The sequence below is a fragment of the Calidris pugnax genome, unplaced genomic scaffold (assembly GCF_001431845.1).
Source record: "Calidris pugnax isolate Ruff unplaced genomic scaffold, ASM143184v1 scaffold186, whole genome shotgun sequence".
NCBI classification, from domain to species: domain Eukaryota; kingdom Metazoa; phylum Chordata; class Aves; order Charadriiformes; family Scolopacidae; genus Calidris; species Calidris pugnax.
Window position 1 is genome coordinate 1007197 of NW_015090994.1, and position 26692 is coordinate 1033888.

Genomic DNA, 26692 nt, shown 5'->3' on the forward strand with positions numbered 1-26692 from the left:
TACTGTTTAACTGTGAAGAACTAGAGCTGTCTTCATCTTCCTCGTCTTCTTCCTCATCAAAATTCATGCTACTTGAAATGCCTGAGGAGAAAGCAGTGCATTTATATGAAATACGAATTCATTAAGGCTGTCCATACTTGCTGTAGAACATCACCTATTATACTGTGGCACCCTTAGGCTCAAAGGTGAGAGACAGTGTGTGTGAGGGAGGTTGACTGTGCAAGGCAGTGTACAAATACGTGGGGGAGACAGCACCTGCCCTGAGAAGCCAAAACATTTCAGCAAACAAGAGAGGAAATATCATGGTTTCCAGTCCATAGAGAAGATCAAATTACCCAGTGATACAGTTAGGAATTAAATTCAGCTCTTCTTCATCCAGTCAAGTACTTCAAACACAACACAAAATCTTAAACCTGAAATTGGAGCTGAGTGGAGAACCTATGACCACCACTTGGAAACCTTAACAATTAAAACACAAGCCCTTCTACAGCACACTTTTAACCTTTCCTAAGTGATCTGATGAAGACCGGATCTTAGACTGAGAAGAAACATTCACATCAAGGTAATGTTTTCATGCATATTTATTTCATGTAAAAACCAGTATCAGCCCAGGCTAAAGAAACTGCCTTGAAGCACTTAAAAATCTGACTTTACAAGAATTCAAAACCTCAGACACTTCAAAGGGAAACACAATTTTGAACATCAATAGGACTTAGCAGCAGAAAGCATCAATGGTGGGACATTTGCCAGGCCTACTTTTTCAAGGAGCATCATGCAGATGAAGCCACCCCGTATTCAGGTTCAAGTCTAAGTTCCACATATTGAAGGCTAACTATGCAATATTTTTTTCTCTTAAAAAAAAATATAAAAAAATAAATCACTTGGTCCAAAATTTCCACTGCTGGTAAGTTCAATGCAGAAGGATAAATGAAATGCAAAGATTTCCAGAGCCAAGCAGCATGGGCACAATTAACTTTTTCCTTCTGTACTTACCAGGAACATGATCCAGGGCGACAAGACTGGATTGGGAGGTGGAAGAGGACCAGGATGTATTTGCATGGGGATCTGGGAAAGGAAAAAATCCATGGGCTTGATTCTGCAAACCCTTAATTGAGCCTAACTTGCCAACAGGATTCCGCACAGGGCTAAAGGCTTACTGGATGGGGCCATAATGCTGCTGCCTTCATTCTCAATTATGGATATTTTATCTTTCTGCACAATCAAATTCGCTTTCTACCTGCTTATACCTGCTGTCACCTTCTTTTTTAGTACTTTGAATAATGTCAAAAAGCCCTGGATCACAATGCTGAATTGTCATCATCCATGTTGAATGGTTATGCCACAAACCCTTTTGTGCATGGTAGGTTTCTGGCCTACTTTTGAATTCTAACACAAAAAAAACAACCAAACAGCCTGATCAAAACAAGTGATATACACAGATTCTGCACAAATATTAATTCAGTAATATTGAAAAAAGTATTCAGACTAATATTCAGATGCCCTGAATTCTACCAAAATCCCTGTGCCCAGCATGTCCTCATCATCTTTCTCAGGCTCTCTAAACTGTTCTTCTGGGGCTTCCAGGGCTACGCGCAGAGACTTTCATGTAGCTTAGTCTTTTGGAATATGAGCTTAGTCTGCAACAATCAGAAGCTGAACCAAACTAATGTACAGAAATATAAACATTAGAGATAGTATCAGTAATAGTTTTCTTCAGTTTAAATGAGGAAAAAAGAAAACACCAAAAAAGGCATTTAAATACTCTCCATGTTATTGCTGCTTCCAATAATTTTAATGCATATCCCTTTTGACACCAGGTGCACACTGGATAATGAAACACCAGAGTAGTAAGAGCGAGTATATAAAACTAAAAGAGGAGGATATGCAATGCAATGTTTGCATTCCATTCAGCTGCACCATGAATGGTCATGTTATCCACTTCTTCAGTTCCCCCCGTCTGGACACACACCACACAGCATGACAGCAACAAATTTCAATAGGATCTGGTTATGCAAGGGAGTCCTGAGTTCACAGGTCACCAGGTATTTTCAAAACCTGTAGAACTCACTCATGATTAATCACACACTCATTAATGACAAGCATTATTTCTTAATAATGCCAACCACGTTCTGAGTCAACTATGCATGGGTAATAGAGATGGTCCATCTCCTCAGCTGGCAGCTGTGCAATAATGCCATACTTCATATGTACAGATGTAATCAGTTTATTTCTACATCCATGTTCACTATTTCACCAATATTTTGGTGGTGAAAATTCCATGCCAGCCTTAGAAAAGTCTGCACTCATGACCCGTGGGGAAGAATGCTTCAGAGAGCTCCTGTTTTGTTTTTGAACGCAGAAATCAAATCTATTCCTTCCCTAAATGTCAAAAGAGTTCTAACTTCAGGTGGTGAAGAAGAACTAAGACCAAATTGCTCATTCCAAGTCTTTACAGAGACACATAGGAAACTGATACATGTGAAGACTAAATGTTAGTTATTCAGTGTTAAAATTTATGAAAGTGTGGCTCTGCCCTAGTGGTTCATTTGCCAGAGAGGAACTCTACATTATGACTTCTGAAATCAAAAGGACAAATATTTCCTGCAGGAAGAAAATGATTCCAGTATAGCAATTTCCAACAGATGGAGAAATCAAATAAAACATTTGGCATTTTCTTACAAGTGGCATATTCTTTTCACACTTGGGTAACCTATAACCTCTTGTCTTGTAACAGAACTTGTCTCGCTGGGAAGCAGAGATCCGTGCTGAGAGAGGCTTCTCTCCACAAAGTTAGTGTCAAAGAGCAGGATGGGCACAAATCTGATGGGACCCAGCCTTTCCCATTAGGCCAGTTAGCATTTATCTCTGTGTTTACTTCTTTTTTTACAACAGGACTGATGGGAGACTGCAATTCTAAGTGCTTTTCAGACCAACAGGACATGCCAGCAAGGCCATGCCACAAGCAGTGAAGTGGCAGTGGGAATCCACATGAAAAACCCTAGCTCTAAATAAAGTTTCCCATAAAATACTCAAAACTTTCTAACAAGCCTCCTCTGCTGGTATCAAGTGGCAAAATATACACACACAGTAAAAATATTTTATGGAGATGCTGCTAGTTGCAGTCTTGTCTTCATACCTTTCTTTGTGTCTCACAGAGCATAGGTCTGTTGTTAAAAGAAAGAGTAAACCTCAGCATTCCCATTTAAAAAAAGGCATGTTATGCCCCACTCCCCCCCTCTGATCAGGTAAAAATTACTCAGACCTGGTAAAAAAAGGTCATATCATCCCCCCACTCTGATCAGCAGTATACTCAGACCTGGTAAAAAAAGGTCATATCATTTACACAAGAATATGAAGCAAAAAAGCAAAACCAAACATATACAAGAATATGAAGCAAAAAAGCAAAACAAAACCAAACCAAACAAAAAAAAACCCCAAAATTACCACACACAGCTTCTTTTAAAAAACAAACAAAAAATTGGGAAGAATAAAAATGTATCTTAACCTGGAAAAACCTCAAAAATAGAAATGTCCCCCAGAGTAAAAATCTGAGTGCTCTGACCTAATTTGAGACATCTGATGATAGTTTTTAAGTCAATCAGCTTTAGTAAGTAGTGTGCCTGATGATTAAATATTCTGAGCCATGTCTAAGGCAACACAATCACCACACAGATCAGAACTTGTTAGTCATGCCAACATCCCTCTGACTCAAATGCCCAGGAAATACCACACTTGGAGAAAATCTGCCCATTTCAGTTGAAGTTGCTCACATCTGCAAAGTAACATCCCAGAAAAAATGAATCTTAGTGAGAACTGCTCTGCAGACAAGAGGAGGGCATTTAGGTCTGAATAGTCTATTCTAGACGAGTCAATTTTGCACTTACATTTTGCTGTTTAAACACAAAGAATTTATTCTTAAAGCATCAGAACACTCTTGGCTTGAGCCATCTTTGCTTCAAAAGCTGTACACTGAAGAAGAACAACTCCAAAGCAAATGTCTTCAGAAATAGCTTTGTGAGGATTTTAGGTTGGTTTTGTTTTTTTTTTTCCATCCCTACAGTTAATGTCTAATGAGAGATAACAACAGTACAGGAAGGAAGAGACGGATGTTTGAACGTGTACATACACAATCTACCTCCCCAAAACCCCACTCCAGAACATTTGAGGACTATGCATGGGAAATACTGCAGAACACAAAGTGCTGTAATTTTCACCTCTGCAAGCACGAACACACATTAGGAAAACATGAACAATATTTAACTGACAACTCAACTAAAATTAATATTCTAGTTTGAATGTTGCTATTCCGTACTCTTTCTTTAACCTTCAAGTAAGTGATTGCCAGAGTTGTGCAATACAGAAATGTGAACAGATGGATATGAGCATTACTATCTGCCTGGAACCTTAATAGGAGCACTACACTGCAGATGGGAAAGCCACATCCCTGTCAGCCTGGAGAACTCTTGTTCCTTAGGACAAGAAAGAACTTTTTTTCTTTTTTTTTTTTTTTTTTGAGCCTGGAGAACTCTTGTTCCTTGGGACAACAGAGAAATTTATTTATTTTTTTTTTAGGTAATAAAATAGAGCATAATAGGCTCTGAGGAGAATAAATACAGAATTACAATCTCCACTTAGGCTAGGGCTGAGAGTAAGAATGAAAAAAGGAGTCAACGTGCATAAAACAAGCAATGAGAACTTGAAGGCAGCTTTGGCTACTTACCTTTTTTCTGCATTGCTGTTCTAAGGTCTTGTTTGCTTTGCTGGTGTTGGCCACTAGCCATTTTCTCTCCATCATCTTCATCATGACTAGACTGCCCAACAGTGAGAATCTGCACTTGGCTTCCTATCTTCTGAACATCATCTTGAAAAGCAGCTGGGCCATCAATCCCTGTCAGACAACAGCAAAAATCTTAGCTGTCTTTGTGTCAAGAAGTTATTGAAAAGATAATTGCCCACTTACAAAAAGCATCTTTTCTAAGAATCAGAGATCAGAGGTTCACATTCAATAATACTTCTAGACCTAAACAAGACTAAACTAGCCTCCAAGGCAAACATCTTACTTCCTACATATTGCACAAGAGAATCTTCATGAGGTGATCAGGATTCCACTGTTGCCCTGCTCATCCCCAAAGCACATCCAGGCACCAGAAACATTGAAAACTACACAGAAAAGAAATTCACTGGAGCGGATCGACAAAGAAAACAGATACAGCTTTCATAAGGAGACACAACTGGTCCAGAAACAGATGATGAGTCCCAGATTATGCCATATTCCCTAATAAACAACACTGCTATTATGAAACAATGCTTTAAAGTTTCAGAAACCAGGAAAATTCCCAAGTAGATCTAGTAGTGTATACAAGAGGAAAAGCAGCACGTTACCAAGCCTAAATATGCCTAATGAGTTAGTAAATTTTTATAGAGTTAAAACATCAGCATGAAACTATAAATAACATAATACTTATTCCCTGGAACCTCCATCCTCTGAGATGCTCTGTCCTGGTTTGAGGTAAAACAGAACTAATTTTGTGTTCAGTCATTTTACTTTTTCAACTCTAATGTCATATTGTTCAGAGACTGTTCACTGTCACAGTGGTGAGACCTCATTATTCCAAGGAATGGTATGTAGAAAGGCCCTTGCTTACACTTATTGCTATAACAACCAAGGTCAGCTAACTTCGTTATTTGTCCCACTGGAGGGTCGGCAGTGGAAAAGTGTAGAGGGGTCACACCTGTGGGGAGGAGTGGACAGGAGAGGTGACCCACACCTGACCAACAGGGTATTCCATCCCATCCGCATCATGCTAAGTATAAAAACTGAGGGCTCAAAGGGTCAACTCTCTTTCTTCAATGGCCAAAGTCCGAGGAAGACCCTGTCTGTTTGTCTGCCTTTGATCCCAATCTGAGCACTCCTGACTGCAGATCCAGAATCCAGCTCTTGTCCATCACCAGGTCCAGTCTGGGACTTTGCCCTGTGCCTGCTGGTGATCATCATCACACAGAATTACACACACAGAATCACACAGAATCTTCTAGGTTGGAAGGGACCTTAAAGATCATCTTGTCCAACCATCAACCTAACTGACAAAAATAGACACCCGCACAAGAAACAAGGAGCATCATCACTAAACCAGACCTCCCAGCACTACAGCAACCTGTCTTTTGAACACCTCCAGGGATGGGGCCTCAACCACCTCCCTGGGCAGCCCATTCCAATGCCTGAGAACCCTTTCACCAACTCCAGATCCAGAATCCAGCTCTTGTCCATCACCAAGTCCAGTCTGGGACTTTGCCCTGTGCCTGCTGATGATCATCATCCTGGGAGCCTGAAACAATTCTGTATATACCATATACCCTTTTTTCCCCCTTTTTAAAATTTTCTTATCATTATTTATTAATATTTTCATTAAAGTAGTTTATTTTCTTTCCTAAACTCATCAATCTCTTTATCTCTTCCTTTTTTATCCTAAACTCATCAATCTCTTTATCTCTTCCTCTCCTCTCCTTTTCTTAAAGAGGGGAGGGAGATGCCGTCTGTCGTTCTGGTTGGTTCAGTCCAGTCAAAACCATGTCTTTTCTTAAAGAAGGGAGGGAGATGCCATCTGTCATTCTGGTTGGTTCAGTCCAGTCAAAACCATGACATGCTCAAATCTTGACCTGGGCAACCTGCTCTGAGCATGGGTGTGGGACTAGACAGTCCCCAGAGGTGCCTTCCAGCCTCAGCCATGCTGCGATTCTGTGGCTGCTGGTGACAGCCAGAAATTAACTATTTACCTCCTTATAGCTGTAAACCACCTCTGAAGACAGAAAAAAATGAAAACATGGGGTTGGGGCGTGTTCTTATCACAAGCTAACTTCATTTTTTTTCTTCAGGACAGCAAGTTAAAAATTCAGGTTGCAAATGTGCTTTAGCTCTTAGTTAAGACTTAGTGCTGGTACATATTACTAAATTAGCTATACAAAAATGCACTTCTGCATCAATAAAAATGGTAATATTATCATGTACATACATAGTAAATAACATAAGCCTGTACACTGGTGCTGTTGTGAAATTGTGTTCTTACCACAAGCTAACTTCATTTTTTTTTCTTCAGGGCAGCAAGTTAAAAATTCAGGTTGCAAATGTGCTTTAGCTCTTAGTTAAGACTTAGTGCTGGTACATATTACTAAATTAGCTATACAAAAATGCACTTCTGCATCAATAAATATGGTAATATTATCATGTACATACATAGTAAATAACATAAGCCTGTACACTGGTGCTGTTGTGAAATTTTTGTTAATAAGCAAGCAACATTGTGGAGAGTGAGCAAGCATTACAAAGAGCTAGTTCAGTAGAAGAATATGGTGCTTCTTACACCAAACAGCTGAAAAAATCCTGTAAGAAGGAGCTGTAGGGATTGGGATTTTTTCCAGACTGACCTGTAGCAGGAGCCTCCCAACCTGTTTTGCCAGCAGCTGTCAACTTGCATTAAAAGACAAGTGGGTTATGCATTCAGGATGCTTAACTGTACTTTGCCATATTTGCCACTGCGATACGAAGCACAAGTAGAAAGGAGAGTGGCTCCCACCCCCAGGAACAGGGACAGCTCTGGCTCTGCAACTACCAAACAAGATGCAGTCTGACACCACACAAGCACTAAATTCACAGGTGCATTAAAAGACAACTGGGTTATGCATTCAGGATGCTTAACTGTACTTTGCCATATTTGCCACTGCGATACGAAGCACAAGTAGAAAGGAGAGTGGCTCCCACCCCCAGGAACAGGGACAGCTCTGGCTCTGCAACTACCAAACAAGATGCAGTCTGACACCACACAAGCACTAAATTCACAGAATTCAAGACCACAAGGAATTACTGACTCCTCTGCATCACACAGATCCTTATCCGGCAATTTTTGCACCAACCCTGTAAATTCTGATTTACTTACCAGAAAACTCAACTACCACCAACAAATACGCGATCTGTCCATCCAACCTTGAAGGAATAAATAAAGTCTTTGGAAATGTTTCTCTCATCTTTGTGGGGTGATAATTTCAGACACAAGCTCTGTGCAATACGGAATGAACAGTATAATTTCCTATGCTGCAGGTATGATATAGCAGTGAACAGAATACCATTTTTCTTAAAAGTTATCTCAGGATAAACACTACAGCAAAGGGGCTATAGAACAGACAAGTAGCCGCTCAGACCCACTCTAGTATTTTTAACAACTTTAACAATATTAACCATTATCATTAAAGTGGCTGCCTAAAGCTAGATTCTTACCTTAATACTCTGAATTTCAATAGTGTTAAACATCCACGAGTTTAATAAGATGCTCATACCTCACACATATCTCTCTAGCCCCTTATTAAGCTTTAGACGATACAAACCTAATTTTGAGAACCCATTTCAAAAGGAGCAAAACACCTTAATTATTCTTCTTCTTCAAAGCAGACATTGATCTGCAGCAAATGAAATGCCTCTGACATTGCAGCGGGGCTGGTTTTTTCCTGCTGCCTGCAGAACATCTGCGCTCACATCCTGTGCTGGCAGGGACATCACGTATTATTGGGCGTTAGGACAAAGGCTACACTGGCAGGTCAGACTTTTAGAGAAGAAAAATCAATTTCGGTATTCTGAAGAGCGCAGCACTGGTAGAGTGTGTTATTAAGCGTTATGAATGGTTCCACTGGTGACCCCATTTAAGGGAATGGAAGATGTAGCCAGACAGAGAGGAAAAAAAAAAAAGACACACCAAACTGCTGCATTTGAATACTGGAGATGGCTCGTGGTAAATGCAGCATTAACTATTTAATATTAGTTCATGGCCACACATCGTTTTAGCTATGTATGCATGTGTAAAAGGATATTTAATGCAAGCATACATACACATTTCTCTATATCATGAGATATAAGTGTATCTTTGCAAGTCACAGTTCAAAAGGCAGCTTTACCATCCCATACCTAATGCCTGAACACGCTTCCAAGCCTGCATAGTCCTGATACTCAAGGTGGATCTCTCCTTATGTTCTCACTTTCTTTGCCTCGCTGACTCCTTTCCACCCACTTACTGGAAGGATGGTTCACTGGGCAATAAAACAAACCATTAATGCCTATCGTTACAAGCTTCCCAGTTTAAGGACAGGGTCAAAAGAGGCAAAGAAGCTGAGCAGGCTGTGCCAAAAAGGAAGTCTTTTTTTGCAATGGTCAGCATTTTCTACAGCTTTTCCCAAAAATTAGGTAGAAAAAAAACCTGATAGAGATGCCCTTGAATGCCTGCTAAGAAGAAAAGGGAATTTTTGTGAGGTAACTGTGAGGGAGGGAAGGGAAGAATGAGGAAGACTGAAAAAACTCCCAGACTACTACTCCTTTCAGTAAATGGTGAATTTTGACATGGTCATGTCTCAGATGAAACCCACAGGTACTAGAAAAGAAAACAAGGAGATAATGAAAAAAAATGTATCACAAAACTGACATTCACTGAAATTTCCATGCTATAAACTACTATTTATCAATGCCTGTATTCGGTTGGCACCTAAAATCTTCTAGACGTATTTACAAATAGACAGTACCATTCTTTTAAAAGCTGGTAATCTAAACAGCCACACAGAATGTTTTTATAACCTGAATTCATCTAAATTCTAAAAAATTCAGAATACATTAAGTGGGCATGCACTTAACTTTGATCTCAGTTATAAGACTTTTAGATAGGTGGGGGTATTTTTTTGCTTTTGCTTTACACACACAATGTTAAAGATCTACACAATAAAAAAAAAAAAACCCAAAACAACCCAAGATCCAAGTCAGGAATGAGGGGAGAGAGAAGAAAGTAAGGGAAAAATAAAGATGATAAATGCTGCTGAAAGCCTTGGGAAAGAATAAAGTGGCAAAATTTCGTTTAGTGTTTATGACATATAAGAAATAAATATAAGCTTTTGTGCATTTTATGATACCACATTATGCCTTTTTGAAACTTTAGCTTTTAAACGATGGACCAACAACCCAAATCCGCTCAGTCTCACTGGATTTAGTAATGACAATACATTTTGAGGATATGAGGTCAAGCCCTTGTTTTACTGTTCCAACCCAGCAATTAAAGGAAATCTCTTGATGTGAGAATCACCAGGCATACGTTTCTCTATACCACATCCCGGCAGCTTTCTGCTGAACAATTTGCAACCATTTTGGTATGTCCTATAAATAGATGCTAAAATGAATATAGATGAGCCATCTCAGTTCTACTAGATGCAGTCAGAAGATTTCTTTCTGACAAGCTAAGTACAGACTACACAGAATGGACATTATGGATCCTAAAGTATATCCTCCCTCCTTGGCCCTACAGATCTAGTGTTTCTTTTGGGGAGGGGGTTTTTCCCCCAGAACAAGAGTAGGAGAGCATTACAAGTACATTTATGGGTGAATTTGAATTCAAGTACATTTCTGGGTACATTTGAACCTCAGGCACTTTTATTTCAGCTTCACAATCTTCAAAATGATTTTGCAGAAGAGAAATGCACTTCCTAATCCTATTTGCAAGTGGGAAACTAAGGTTGTAGTCATGATAAACACGAGGCTTAGATCAGTCTGTTGATTAGTCCTGATAAAACCCAGAATCTGTAACAGAACAGGTCTAAGTGGAACTTCCTCTCAAAACACAACAACAATTAAGCATTTCTAGACACCCCATCAGAGAAATTCTCAGTCATCACATTCCAATGATGCTATAATATCACATCAGAGTAAGAAAATTAAAGATGATAGGCCAGAACCACAATTTTGATTATTTCATTGCTCAAGAGAGAATCAAGCAAGAGTATGTAAAATTTTTAGGGGGGGCAGAAGAGTAGGGGGAGAAGATCAAATGGGAGGAAAAGACCACATCCTACCAAGCTGTGTATGACCAGGGAAAGTTCAGAGAGGCAGCTGATGTATGTGGCCACCACTTACAGTGGAGCACAAAACCAAACATGAAGAAAGATTTTGCTATCTGACAATAGTGCACAATGCACAATGGGAGTCTTGAAAAAGTTAGGTGCAGATTAAATATGTGACAAACTACCCAGCAAAGCAAATTATACGCACGGTGAGTCAGCTCTCCAAAACATTATTTAAGTATTTGACTATATACTACATGAATCCCCACTAATTGGATCTTGCAGGAAAAGAATCTAATTGTATTTATATACATCATGTTCCTCTCAGCACGTATTTATACATGCAAACATTTTGCTGTGAAAAGGTTTTCAGCAAATGTTATCTCCTCTTGGTTCTTCTACATGAACTTGTAAGTACAGGGAAGAATGATTAACTGATTGTTTACAGAGAGCCTTCACTGCACCTAGGACACCACAAAAAGACAGGTTTCTAATTTTAAAATAACTGGTACAATAAATTAAGAATTCCTTCATAGGACATTTGCAAACTAAGAAAGAAACTAAAAGAAAAGCATTGTACATCAGAGAGAACTAATTGAGCTCAGTGACTGAATGGTACATGAGATTGCATATCAAGAAATAAACATAGCATAGAAAACAACTATTTCTCTCCCTAATTTACAAACTGTAGGATACAAAAATTCTTGCTCTCATTTCATAAAGCATTTAAGACACAAATTCAACATACGATATCAGGCATATTGCTCACGGACTAAGTTTTAAGAATATGGTTAAGCCTGTTGCAGACCAGAACTGAAGAGCTGACCGAGGTCGGGTAGAAGGTCTCGGGATCTGAAGATCTCAAGCCACATTTTCTGACCTCAAGTACATATAACAAAGGTTCCACAACAAGAGGAATGCCCTTCCTCTACAAACTTGCTGACAACAAATGTGGGCATAAGTTTAAAAGACAAAACAGCAAATGTTATCTCCTCTTGGTTGTTCTACATGAACTTGTAAGGACAGGGAAGAATGATTAACTGATTGTTTACAGAGAGCCTTCACTGCACCTAGGACACTATGAAAAGACAGATTTCTAATTTTAAAATAAATGGTAAAATAAATTAAGAATTCCTTCATAGGACATTTGCAAACTAAGAAAGAAACTAAGAGAAAAGCATTGTACATCAGAGAGAACTAATTGAGCTCAGTGACTGAATGGTACATGAGATTGCATATCAAGAAATAAACATAGCATAGAAAACAACTATTTCTCTCCCTAATTTACAAACTGTAGGATACAAAAATTCTTGCTCTCATTTCATAAAGCATTTAAGACACAAATTCAACATACGATACACAAAAAGACAGGTTTCTAATTTTAAAATAACTGGTACAATAAATTAAGAATTCCTTCATAGGACATTTGCAAACTAAGAAAGAAACTAAGAGAAAAGCATTGTACATCAGAGAGAACTAATTGAGCTCAGTGACTGAATGGTACATGAGATTGCATATCAAGAAATAAACATAGCATAGAAAACAACTATTTCTCTCCCTAATTTACAAACTGTAGGATACAAAAATTCTTGCTCTCATTTCATAAAGCATTTAAGACACAAATTCAACATACGATATCAGGCATATTGCTCACGGACTAAGTTTTAAGAATATGGTTAAAAACAACTCCCTAATTTACAAACCGTAGGATACAAAAATTCTTGCTCTCATTTCATAAAGCATTTAAGACACAAATTCAACATACGATATCAGGCATATTGCTCACGGACTAAGTTTTAAGAATATGGTTAAGCCTGTTGCAGACCAGAACTGAAGAGCTGACCGAGGTCGGGTAGAAGGTCTCGGGATCTGAAGATCTCAAGCCACATTTTCTGACCTCAAGTACATATAACAAAGGTTCCACAACAAGAGGAATGCCCTTCCTCTACAAACTTGCTGACAACAAATGTGGGCATAAGTTTAAAAGACAAAACAGCAGTTGATTATATTTTTGAAATCCGCATTTATCAGGAAGTGTGACCACTGAGTATAATAACATTTACTTCCAGAAGAGTGGTACAAGAAAGTAGTATAGCACAAATTATTAAGTGAAAAAAGGTTCTTTCTCAGAATGATTCCTCGGGAAGCTCTAATAAAATGGATAGAATGAAATATCATGAAATGACATCTTCTAGAAATTTAGAAGTCCATTGCTTAAAAAAATATAAATAAATAAATCTCTCTCCCCCTCCTCCTTTCCTTCTCCCCTCCTGCCCCCCCAACACTCCTCAAAAGGAATTTACTGAAAAAGAAGAATGTTTACAGGGAAAAAAAAACAGGGTTTGCTATAATTTTTAGGACTGAATAACCTTAACTATATTGTAGCTGTCAATATTTTGTAAGCCATTGCCCAGTACATGCCTGATCTCACAAGGGCTGCGTATCCACTGAACTGCAAGATCACAAAAATCACAAAGGGATTTATTTATAGGGAAAGGGGGAAAACAGATTTATTTTTTTTAGGAAAGGACCTCTGGAGATGATTTAGTCCAACCTTCCATCAAAAGAAGGACTATTACTAACACCAGATCAGGTCACTGAAAGCAAGTGCTTGAGCACCCAGCTCTAAATTCACCTTGATGAAATCTAGAAAACTGTAGCAGGAACTGTACTTTCATAAATCTCTATCATGAGGAGGCCAAAATTACTTCTGCCCAATCAAGTTCACGTGTAGCCAAAGCACAGCCTGAAAGGGTTGTCAGATCTGGAAATAACAGGACTTTTCTTGGTGGAAACTCACTTATTGTTCCTCCTGCCCTTTCTCTTTAATGCACAGGGAAGCTGAGATAAATCTACTCTACATGAAATTCCCTTCCCCTGTCAGAAAGGAAGTATAGTGAGAAATTAGGCTTCTTATCCAACAAATGGTGTTGATTTCTTAGTCAGCCAGCATTAACATAGTTGCTTGTTACGTATAAGGATGGGACAGGATGCACAAATCAAAACAAACAGATAGGCGTGAAAGACGGAAAAGAAACATGGAAGAAGCAAACCAAAATCAAAACATGAAATAGCCATTCTGGCAGAAAAAGTGCTGTGTGTCAGAGCAGCTCTTTTTCTTTCTGACTCTCATAGAGACAGCACGGAATACTCAACATACTACAGAAATATAATGCACAACATAAAAGAAAAATTGCTGGGAAGGTATTGCCTATCTGAACATTTAAAACACATCCAGATTCCTGATTTCACTGACAAAAATCTTCATTTATATTACCCATTGCAGTGAGTGAACCAGTGCAGTTCAGAGCAGAGTCTTCCTAGAATGTACTTACATGCTATAAGTGCAAGAGTGCTAGGAAATAAAAAAACAAAATCAAACAAGTGGCAACTTTTCACAGAGTGATTCCTGATTTTTTGTATCAGATTTCACTTTGAATTAACTCCTGACTTTGCATGGTTTTCTAGGGTTTTTTAAAGGTTCCATTTATCTTCCTGATTTGTTTTTGCTCCATTAATTGCATATAGCCAAAAAACCACTCTATCTGGTACATTTATTACTGTCTTCACAAACTTATATTGGGGGAAAAAACCCACCCAAACAAAAAAAAACCCCACACTACTACATACCTGTAATGTTTTCAGGAATCTCAATTTTTAAAGAATCACCAAGGTATTTGATATCTAAAGATGCTCCAGTTTTGTATTTGTAATACTATGCAGGGTGCATCCTTTTAATAGGCTCCTGCTGCAACTATTTTCACTTGTTTGCTTTATTTTCCTGTTGAATCATCCAGCGATACTGTACATCAGGTTCAGTACCCCTTACTAGCCTCACAAATCAAACCAGAATTTGATCCAATATCTCCACTGGAAAGAAAACAATTTTACATATTCATTTGTTACATTTTGAGGTTTTTCCCCAATACTGAGTATTGAGTCAAACAATAAACCAGGAGACCAAAGCTTTCAGAAATACCAGTTTAATAAGCTAAGCTACCACACAATGTCATCAATTTACTGCATTTGCAGGCTCTGTCCCACAACAATGATGTCTCTTTTTAAAAATAGGCAATGAAATACCGGTAATAATCACATATTCAGAAAAAAAAATGCTAAATACTGTACGACCCATCATAGAATTACAAAATGCACTGACCCCTAACTTAAAAGGCACAATCAGCTCTACGTGAGCAATTAGCTGCATTCCTTTTCTTGCCTTTTGTCAGCGTAACCTCATTAAACCTAATATTTCCCTCGCATTTTCTTTAGTACATTGTTCTGATCATAGTTTCATCATTCTTCGTTTGAGCCACTTAAAAAAGCATTACACATCTAAGACCCGAGTACAATCATTACAGTACAGCTTCGAGAGCTACTCATGTATAATTCAATGATTTTTGCTCTGAATTATCTTGTTATTCATAGGATCTGTTCTAAAGGGGTTTTTTTTTCTTAAAGTACAAAGAGCTTGGCTATGATTGGAAAGGTAATGCTCACTGTAGCTAAATACTAACAGAAACCTTTAAAATGCTATTTTAGCATGTAAAGTGCATTCACCCCTCAGCATCCATCCTGCCCATTTCCAGGACATGCAAAGGTTACAGTCAGGGTAGTCAGAGTGGAGACAAAACCTGAAGCAATTGCAAAGCTAAAAGCAGAACCTAAAATTGCCAAGATTTGGTCTAATTACCAACAATCTTCCTCCAACAAAATCTTTCGTGCCACAAAATGGCATTTTAAACCCATTTAAACCATTTTCAAGGGTCAGATCTGAAGTTCTTAGCAAATCCATTCAATATTATTATAAAATCTTTTCCCAAGACTCACACTTACTTTTAGAAGTAACTGAGAAATGGATACAAGTTCCACTACAGGGTTCTTCTACCACTTGCATTTTCTTCATTCCTAAGCAGCACAAATGAGCTATGTCTGTAATGGATTGATCAGTAAAATCCCTCCAGAATTTTAAAGTCAAATTAGGTTTTAACTTTTTCATCCAATAACAAAACATTTTGCAGCTTCACTAGGGATGCAAGACTGGAAATCCAGTTATAAACGCCTGCAAACACTCCAAGTTTACAACAATAGCAAAGGTAACCTAGATAGGATTCCAAGGGTGAAATCATACACGAATGAACAGTTAAATACCAGTGAGCAGACCAAGTAGATGAGCTGGATGAGACGGTGCTATGTGTATGCTCTGAACACACTTTAACTGACAGGGATGTTTGTTACTTGAGATTTATCCTGAAGGTAAGCTGCAGGAGAGGAGGAACTCAACATTTTCTTTAGTATAGTTGATGAATAACACCTCCACTCCATGGAAACATACAAAAGATGCAATCGATGGGCAAATGCTGAAGGCCAGAGGAATGAGCTGTAAGAACTGCAGCAGAAGCAGAGGTTTCTATAGCTAACAATATTTGTTCCCAACACATAGAGCAGTGTCAGAACACACAAGTTCTCAGAATCACAGAATCTTCTAGGTTGGAAGGGACCTTAAAGATCATCTTGTCCAACCATCAACCTGACTGACAAAAATAGACACCCGCACAACAAACAAGGAGCATCATCACTAAACCAGACCTCCCAGCACTACAGCAACCCGTCTTTTGAACACCTCCAGGGATGGGGCCTCAACCACCTCCCTGGGCAGCCCATTCCAATGGCTGAGAACCCTTTCAGGGAAAAAATGTTTCCTAATATCCAGCCTGAACCTCCCCTGGCGCAACTTGAGGCCATTTCCTCTTGTCCTGTCACCTGTGACTTGGGAGAAGAGACCGACCCCCACCTCTCTACACCCTCCTTTCAGGGAGTTGGAGAGAGCAATAAGGTCTCCCCTCAGCCTCCTCTTCTCCAGGCTGAATAACCCCAGCTCCCTCAGCCTCTCCTCATAAGACTTATTCTCCAGACCCCTCACCATCTTTGTCGCCCTTCTCTGGACCCACTCCAGCACCTCAATGTCTTTTTTATGGTAGGGGGCCCAAAACTGGACACAGTACTCAAGGTGAGGCCTCACCAGTGCCCAGTACAGGGGGACAATCACCTCTCGGGCCCTACTCGCCACGCTGTTCCTGATACAGGCCAGGATGCTGGTGGCCTTCTTGGCCACCTGGGCACACTGCTGGCTCCTGTTCAGCCAACAGGCGACCAACACCCCCAGGTCCTTTTCTGCCAGGCAGCTCCAGCCACTCTGCCCCCAGCCTGGAGCGCTGCAGGGGGTTGGTGGGACCCAAGTGCAGGACCTGGCACTTGGCCTTGTTGAACCTCATCCTGTTGGTCTCGGCCCATCCATCCAGCCTGTCCAGATCTCTCTGCAGAGCCTCTCTACCCTCCAGCAGATCAACACTGCCACCCAGCTTGGTGTCATCTGCGAACTGACTGAGGGTGCACTCGATCCCCTCGTCCAGATCATTGATAAAGATGTTAAAGAGAATTGGCAAGTGACACAACTTTTACTGACAACTTGCTTCTATTAAAATATACCAACACTTGCCTATGTGCAGAATTTTTTAGAAAATGAATAAAAAATTATCAGCCTATGAGAAAAATACTAGGTGCTGCCTGCTGTGAGATAATATAAATCTGTGCAAGTCCTTCACAGTAGGCACAGGCTGCTCGTGGGCTAACTTGCCTCCACCCAGCAGGCAGGTTCAAAGAGAGCTTACCCAGCAGCAAAGGCAGCCCCAGCACACACATCACCAGCAGAACAGCCCTGGAAATCACACACTCAACCAAAAACTGCTTCTTGCTCCCTGCCCCACTCCACCTGTGGCCAGGATTTCATTCACAGAATATTTTAGTCAAGAGCTCTCAGAAAACTACTTAGAATGTACACACGCACACATTGGTGCTATACAACGCAAAGCTGTCAAATCAAACCTACTGTAACTGACCAGCACAAGATCTTAAATTCTGAACATAGTACAGACACAGACACCCCGTGAGGGAGGGCAAAACAGGAATTGTATGAAAAGAAACAGAGTCTCGAGGTTATGCAGTAACCGTGATTTAAGTATTACCCTGCACCACGCTCAATTACAGCCTAATGCAGGGTTTTTTAAGCTAGTAAAAGAATTTTTACTCTTCAGCAAGATGTACTTCAAAATAAAATTTGGCATCTGTATTACTATGCTGGAGTGGAACTACTTTTTACATTAAATGGAGAAACATTAACTTTCTGTTCACTTATTTTACCAACAATTTTTACATTCAGTTAATTTTACCTTTTCTTTTACTTATTATTTTAAGCCTAGTCACTGACAGACACCATCTTTTTTTTTTTTTTTTCAAATATATGAATAAAGCCTTTACCTCAGGGCCAGACTCTAAAGCCTGTCTAACCTAGGGCTTCCTTTGCAGCCAGAGGAACTACAGACACAGAGATGCTGTAGATTCAAATCTCAAGAATTAAGCTGCAGTGTGTAAAGGATTTTGATAAGATAGGCTCAAGTCCTGCGAAATCCCTATAGATAAGCCCCAATACTTTGACCTCAATAATTACCCTTATTAGTCACAGCTATCTTTAAATAGACTTGTCAAGGATATACATGATTTTCTCATTTAAGCAATAATGGAGAGACTGTTGGACATACATAAGACAGGAATACGGCCCTATCTAAGAAATTAAAATTATTGGAAAGGTATTTATTAATTTCATTAGTTATTTAAGCAATAACGGAGAGACTGTTGGACATACACAAGACAGGAATACGGTACAGTCCAGGCAGTGTAGCGTTACAGTGGCCTTATCTAAGAAATTAAAATTATTGGAAAGGTATTTATTAATTTCATTAGTTGTTCACCATGAGATAGAAAGAAACTGCATGTGGTACAAAAACCTCTCGTCATGAGTGTGCATATATAAAAATTGAATACCTCTAAAGTAGCTCATGTTACTTCCTCCATCTAGACCAGCTAATTCAAATAGTAAATGTAATAATGACAATGACATTTCTGCCAACCTTTTTGTCATTATCTCACCCAAAGTCATCGCAGAAAATTTTTCATGCAAACAACTTCCGTGTGTCGACCAGGTGGGATAGAGTAACACCAGAGTAACAACTTGAAGAACCCCTTTGAGGATGTTATCTTGGTTTTGTTGAATTGTATTTCAAAATGCCCAGTAATTCAAATAGTAAATGTAATAACGATAATGACATTTCTGCCAACCCTTTTGGCATTATCTCACCCAAAGTCATCGCAGAAAATTTTTCATACAAACAACTTCCATACGTCGACCAGATGGGATAGAGTAACACTGGAATAAGAATGTGAAGAACCCCTTTGAGGATGTTATCTCGGTTTTGTTGAATTGTATTTCAAAATGCCCACTTAACCTCTAATATGTATAGTTTAAACCTCAGTAAGAGTCTGGACAGAAAGGACTGCAATTTAAGGCTGTTTCTCCAAAGTATATTACATGCAGATAGTGTAAAAAAGCACACTGGTGTAAAATGGTTCTTATTTCTTTAACACTGCCGGAAAACATCAGCATCTTTCCATCAGAACTTTCTTCTTCCTCTGCAATCTGAACAAACACTCTCCTTTGGAAAAGACCCAGCTTACAAATTTTCACCATCCTTCACTCCCAGGGTGTACATGCCAAGAGAAGACCAAGTCACTCACATTTTCCCATCTCATAAAAGTGTCAAGAAATTGCTTTTAAGCAATTTTCAGAAATTCAAAGGAAAAAAAAAAAAAAAAAAATCTCACCCAAAGTCATCGCAGAAAATTTTTCATGCAAACAACTTCCGTGTGTCGACCAGGTGGGATAGAGTAACACCAGAGTAACAACTTGAAGAACCCCTTTGAGGATGTTATCTTGGTTTTGTTGAATTGTATTTCAAAATGCCCACTTAACCTCTAATATGTATAATTTAAACCTCAGTAAGGGTCTGGACAGAAATGACTGCAATTTAAGGCTGTTTCTCCAAATTATATTACATGCAGATAGTGTAAAAAAGCACACTGGTGTAAAATGGTTCTTATTTCTTTAACACTGCAGGAAAACATCAGCATCTTTCCATCAGAACTTTCTTCTTCCTCTGCAATCTGAACAAACACTCTCCTTTGGAAAAGACCCAGCTTACAAATTTTCACCATCCTTCACTCCCAGGGTGTACATGCCAAGAGAAGACCAAGTCACTCACATTTTCCCATCTCATAAAAGTGTCAAGAAATTGCTTTTAAGCAATTTTCAGAAATTCAAAGGAAAAAAAAAAAAAAAAAAAAGAGAAAAGAAAGAGAAGTATTTTGCAGTCAATTCAACATCTGACATTCAGCCACATGCAGCTAACCTTTGTGTTTCCCTTTTTTCTCCTTTCTGGTGCTGCCAGTCTGACAGCTCGCAGCTGCTGCCTTGGTTTTTTTAGTTGGTTTCGGAGCTTGGGCATCCACTACCATCTTTACATCTTCCTGTTCGGCCTCCTGCACTGCTTGAGAGGTTCAGGGTACCCCACCAAAAAGAGAGAGAGAGAGAGAGGAGAGAAACAAAGAGAGAGAGAGAAGAGTGAACGAATTGAGAACTCTGTGAAGGCATAAAAGAGTAAGCAGACACAGCAGAGTTTGTTTGGTATCTCAGACAATTCATGCAGAGAGGGGAGCCAAATCAACCAGAATTTGCAAAGCGACAGCAAAAACCTGAAAGTGTTAGGTTAGCTAGGATGTATTTCCTAACTTTTTTCCTCTTTCCAATAATATATCAGCTTCTAACTTGCAGGCTAAAAGTGACATCAGAATATGAATGTGCTGCTGAGCTATTGTAGGAAGCACTTTTCCTCATAGTAAAGCTCTGACAGACTCAGCATCAACAGTGCCAGCAGAAACAAATTATTTAGACTTTGTAGTGCCTATGCTTATAGCCACATCCTAACCCTGTAAACAAGCAATCATTGGAAGGTTATTTTCAAAACACATCTTGCACAATTGTATATATCACGGTATGAGCAGAACTATGCCATGCATTTCATGGTGAAACTATATGCAAGCTGAAATTAAAAACTCCTCTTACTTTGTAATATAAACACATTCATTAATTCCTTAGAAGTCTCAACATAATATACATGGCATAAACTGTGAATGTCAGCATAATTCATGCAATGCTAGTTGTTTTTAAAGTAAAAAGAGGCTTTATCATTTTCTAAAAGCATGACACACTTTGAGGTCAATACATGAATCTGAAAGTGACATACACAATAACTCTTTCTTCTGGCCAGGCTAAGCCTTGAAGTGAAATAATATGGAGTTCACAATGGCATAAAAGCAATAACCTTTGTGAAATACGTAACAGAATCACCAAATTTCACACCTCAAACACAACAAACTGTAGCTGGGCACCAAGATTTTGGTGCCAGCTGCTGGTCACTGTGATTGCTGAGCCCCATTGGCTTCACGTTGTGACTGTGGTTTATCTCAGAGGAACACCCCCCTGGTACTTGGGGCCTCCCACCATCCCTTTCTTTTTCCCAAAACTAAAGTGCTTTCTTTAAAAGGATAAAAAAATCCACTAAGGAACCTTACTGGAAAGAACTGGCTGCCCATAAAATTACTTTAAAAATACACCGACAAACTTCATAAACCCCTAAAAGACCAAATGATGCTCAATGACATATAGACTGTCAGTAATCTTTCTTTGAAGGGAGAAATTCTCCTGAGGCCTCTGGTCCGTGATGCAACTCTCCTGTTCACCGACTCCTTCATGCACATGAACAGCAACAGAAACACCACGGAGATGCTCCGAGGAGTAAGATGAAATGGATTTAGCCATGTCTGTGTAGATGCAGCTTACAAACCCCCAGCCACCCTCCCCAACACAGGATCTGTTAGCAATAACATTCCATTCTCAATACAACAAGCAGCTGAGGCACTCAAACACACGCTCCTTTTCTCATTATGCAGAGGAAGAGATCAAATTTTATAGACAATATACATTAAACAAGTTGAGGAGTGACTAAAGGCCTGAAGAAACAGTTTGTCACTGCCCAGCTCCTCATTCCTGTCTTTCTTTTTCCCTTTGCTGAGTGTAAAGGAGATGAATAAAACATAAGCAAAGGAGTGAGGGCACAGGATGCCAGGGAAAATGGGCACTGGAGATGAATAAAACATAAGCAAAGAAGTGAGGGCACAGGATGCCAGGGAAAATGGCACACAGAAGGCAGTACCCTGGGTCCTTTTTCCATGGGCATGACAGCCTCCAAATAAGCAGGGAACCAGAGTCCAAACCAGCAACCTACCCTATACTCAGTCTCTCTTTAAAAACTAGGGTGTGTTCTTTTAATTGCCTGAAATATGATAATCCGCATTACAATTAAATTCAGGACTTTACAACTGATCTGTATTAAATTGCCAGACAGTTCTCTAAATCATTTTAAACATGGCCATATTCATTCACTCGGATGAAGCATCATTTACTTGGTCCAAAGCGACGATTAATCAGCAAAGGATGAAATATTCTGACATTGTTAATTGAAAAGTTAAAGTCTTATCTTCCCTATCTTGTCAGTCATCCTTTGATCTAACAAGTAAAAGCTTGAAGCTTTTTGAATTACTTTTATCTCCTAACTTTCAGCAAGAGACATCTGATTATAAGTACAGTGATGGAGCTCCAAAGGACAGAGAAGGGAACTTTTCCATTGCTTTACTCTATAAGGCAGAGAACAAGATTTCAGTCCAGTAGCCATTTTGAGCATATACCATCACTATGGAAAACACGACTTTAAGGCATAAAGCAATGGAGGCTTCAAAATAAGATTTAAGCCATAAATGTGCAGATACTGCAGCTGGATTCATGAAAGGAATTGGCACAGAATTTCCTGCTTCTAAAGGATGCTCTTCTGAGCTTTACCATTAAAGCACCACCTCTAAAATAAATCCAAATCTAATCCCAAAATACCATCTCCACCACAAAATCTTCTTATTCTCAGCTATTAACTATTCAGCAAAGAGCAGACCTTAGCTAAGGCTCATCCACTCACTAATGGTTTCTCTTGTAGCTGCAGATATCAAAGAAATCACGGTGTTTGGGTACTGACAGCACACAGTCAGTTCAGGACTGAGTCCCAGGGGCCTTGGCTACATACTTGTAGACAGTGGGTAAGCACTGGTGTGTGCTGCCCATGGGCACCAACCTCCCCAAACGCCTCGGGTGGCTGCACCACAGCAGGGAGAGAGGTTTATGCCCCACAGCAGTTCTCCTCCACAGGGCCAGCCTGCTCCTTCATCCCTGCAGAGGAGTGAGCAGTCTTCTCTGGCCTGCCCACCTGCAGGTGGGCCTACCTGCCTCAGTGGGCCCAACAGATTTAGATGTGGAGCAAAGTAAAAAAAAATCTGTTTCCAGTGCTTTCTCCTACCCTGGGGAGTTGTAAGAACAACTGTTTCTAACACCCTCCGTGCTCACTCTGCAGCTGGAGCTTTGAACCAGCACTTCTCCTAGAAGAACACCCTCCGTGCTCACTTTGAAGCTGGAGCTTTGAACCAGCACTTCTCCTAGTCTGTCTTTGTGGATGAAGCAATTTGTAGAATCATTGTTTATCCCCAACCATGCTGTCAGGGGATCAAATGTCTTCCCCTCCGCCCTTTACTACTTGGGGATCACTAAGTAACAATCACAGAATCGTAGTGGTTGGAAGGGACCTCAGAGATCATCGAGTCCAACCACAATCTGACAAGAATTTCCCTTCTCAGCAGGATGGGAACCTTGAGGCAAACTCAAATCTTCACTGGCTCTAGACAGTCCCATAAAACAATTTACAGTTCCCCACAAGAAAGTCTGAATAAGGAAAATGAGATAAACTGGTCTGCCTAGAAGATATTCACTGATATGACGATATGATTATGTCCTTAGTTGGATATTAAAAAGTTAAAAACAATGATAGGCAGTACCACAGCATAAATAAATTAAGAACCTTCAATGCAGCTGTACAGGGATGGAGTTTCAAAGACTGTCACTCAAAAATGCATTCACTTCAGTACAAAAAAAAATTAGGCAACTTTAAAAATCCCTTTTGATAGTTATCTTAAACAATAGGAGACTACATTTGAAAACCTAGCCCAATACTCCATATGTCCCACCCCAAATTATTAAAATCTTCACCTTAAAAAAAACCAAACAGAATTTCCTTTTCTATTAAAATCATTTGTTTGTAGTAGAATTTGCATTTAGATAAGACAAAAACGGAGGAGCATGTGTTGTGGTGAGACAGAATCCCAAACAGCAAATAACGGTGGACTCTGAAATCTAATGTTTCATTCTCATTTGGACTCATAAATTGTAAGAAAGAGTTTTGCGATAAATGGCAAGCTTTCAAATAAAACAATGGCATGATTTTAATTTTAGTCTTACTCATCGATGTTCATTAAATCAATACAGTATGAGAATAAAATACTTTTGGGGAGACAGAAAAGAGCACAGATTGCGATATTAATTCAGGATCTGAGCTGAAAAGAGGAACAACAAACAAATAGTCTATGAACATAGTACAAGACGAGCATGGAAGGACCTATATCAATCAGAGAAGGGAAGTGTCCTGGCTGTGCCTTGCATCACCAATGGCCTAACTGTTAAACGTGGGGAAAAGAAGCCTCTCCTACAAACAGGTCCTGTGTTGGCCAACACTGCATGTTACAGGGACAAAGCCACAATGCACAATCAATCAAAAGGCTGCAATTTTTAAGTGAATAATCTGTGATGCAGACACCAAAGAATTGAAAAAATATTGAGAGATAGTTTCCCACACATATTCATATGAGTGAATGAAAATGAAAAGCAAGTTTTTCCATTTGGCCTTCATGACAAGAAGTTCACACAGGAAATTGGTTTCAAAGCAGCATGCAATGAAAATGCAAAATATTTTCTTGTATTTCATAATCATTTTTCTTGATGAGTGCTTGCACACTCATGATCTTAGAGGAAGAAACAAAAAAAATAATCTAAGAATCATAATTTACTAATCTCTATCACACAAAAATACCATGTGCTGAAAAAAAAAGTGGGTTTGATCAGTATATTATGCAAAGAAAGGAGTGAAAAATCACAAAAAGAAAAAAAAATTAAATGGGTATATTAAAAATTTGTGCAGTCTGGAAAACACCTTAAGTAGAAAGAGGCTGAACTAGATTATCAGGTATGTGGGGCAAATCATTGGCTCAACTGTATAAGGCAAATATTCATTCTATTTAGCAACATTCTCTCAATAGTAAAAGTGAAAACCAGAATGAGTACCATGCAAAGAAGGATAAACTACAGTTCTGTCAGGGTGTACTTCACAAATCAATGCAAATTGGTTGTCCTTTTGTTACTGTTGCCTGAGATGCTCTTGTGTTTCATTGTAAGAATGGCTTGCTATTTTACTTTGTAAAGTTCTAGCCTTAGTAAATCTTGCTGCTCATTTGGGCTGTTGTTCATTATTACTTTATTTATTCAACTTAGATTCTGAACTGATCTAGCATTTCTACCACCATCTAAGAGACACTGGATTCTATCAGAAGTATTCTGAAGATGGGCAAACCCACTATATCTTACAATGCAATGAAATATTTTTATTAGTTTTATAGAGATAATAAAATTAGTTAAATACAATGGCCTGAATTAGGGCAAGGACTCTGGTATGTTAGGTACTATTTAATCATATAGAAAGATCTGATTTCTGCTTCAAAATGCTTGTAATCAAAGGCATTACCCTGCAGCTAGTAATTTACAGTCACATTCCAGATTCTCATAAATTCCCCATGGCTCCTTGCAGTTTATGTATCTAACACTGATGTGTCGAGCAGGTTGATTTTACAACAATGAAAATACTTATAAATGAAATTGAATGTGAATGGGCTGAGCAAAAAGGAACAAGCATACACAAGAACGTGGTGCTGCTTAAGGACATTATTGAAAGCTCATTGACATAAGGAGATTTCCTCAGAAAGAACAAAAGGAGGAATTAAATAAAAGATTCTTCTTAACCCCCCACATATCTGCTGTCCGACCCTGGGGAGGGGGAAAGAAAAGGGAACATGTGAAATGGAGAGTTAATAGCAATGAATTACACTCTTTGTGAAAGCGGACAACTAATAGGGAAAGCTAAAATTAGCCATGAAAAACCTATGCCAGAAAGATTAAGGGTAGTAAGACATTACATAATTATGTTGTGCATCGGGGCCCTGAGGGCACGAGTAGGCTTTAATTGCCCTGATGAGCCTCCCTGGGGGCTTCCACCCACACCTCTCTGCCCTGACTGGCACCCCCTGGTTCATCGCTTGCCCTGTCTGGGACCACTGAGGGCACCGTTATCGTGCCTGGCTCTGCCCGCCCTGTTGGGAGCCCACGGCGGGTACCAGGAACCACAAAAAGACCTCTAAACCACTTGCTGCTTACCTGCTGCTCTCTGATTGTTGCTGCTGGGTTAGTTTGTTTATTTTGGAAATCACAGAATCACAGAATCTTCTAGGTTGGAAGGGACCTTAAAGATCATCTTGTCCAACCATCAAACTAACTGACAAAAATAGACACCCACACAACAAACAAGGAACATCATCACTAAACCAGACCTCCCAGCACTACATCAACCCGTCTTTTGAACACCTCCAGGGATGGTGCCTCAACCCCCTCCCTGGGCAGCCCATTCCAATGCCTGAGAACCCTTTCAGTGAAAAAATGTTTCCTAATATCCAGCCTGAACCTCCCCTGGCGTAACTTGAGGCCATTTCCTCTTGTCCTGTCGCCTGTGACTTGGGAGAAGAGACCGACCCCCACCTCTCTACACCCTCCTTTCAGGCTGAACAACCCCAGCTCCCTCAGCCTCTCCTCACAAGACTTGTGCTCCAGACCCCTCACCAGCTT

At 39.5% G+C, this 26692-nt stretch overlaps 1 protein-coding gene across 1 annotated transcript in view; it reads right to left on the reverse strand.

Moving 5' to 3' along the window:
• LOC106895414 (tubby protein homolog) overlaps positions 1-26692 on the reverse strand; it is a 200526-nt gene that overhangs the window by 25830 nt on the left and 148004 nt on the right. Inside the window, exons 4-6 of the mRNA XM_014954829.1 lie at positions 20163-20297; positions 4721-4888; positions 4-81 (exon numbers count right to left, since the gene is read on the reverse strand). Coding sequence (XP_014810315.1) covers positions 4-81; positions 4721-4888; positions 20163-20297 — 381 coding nt within the window. The remainder of the gene's footprint in view (positions 1-3; positions 82-4720; positions 4889-20162; positions 20298-26692) is intronic.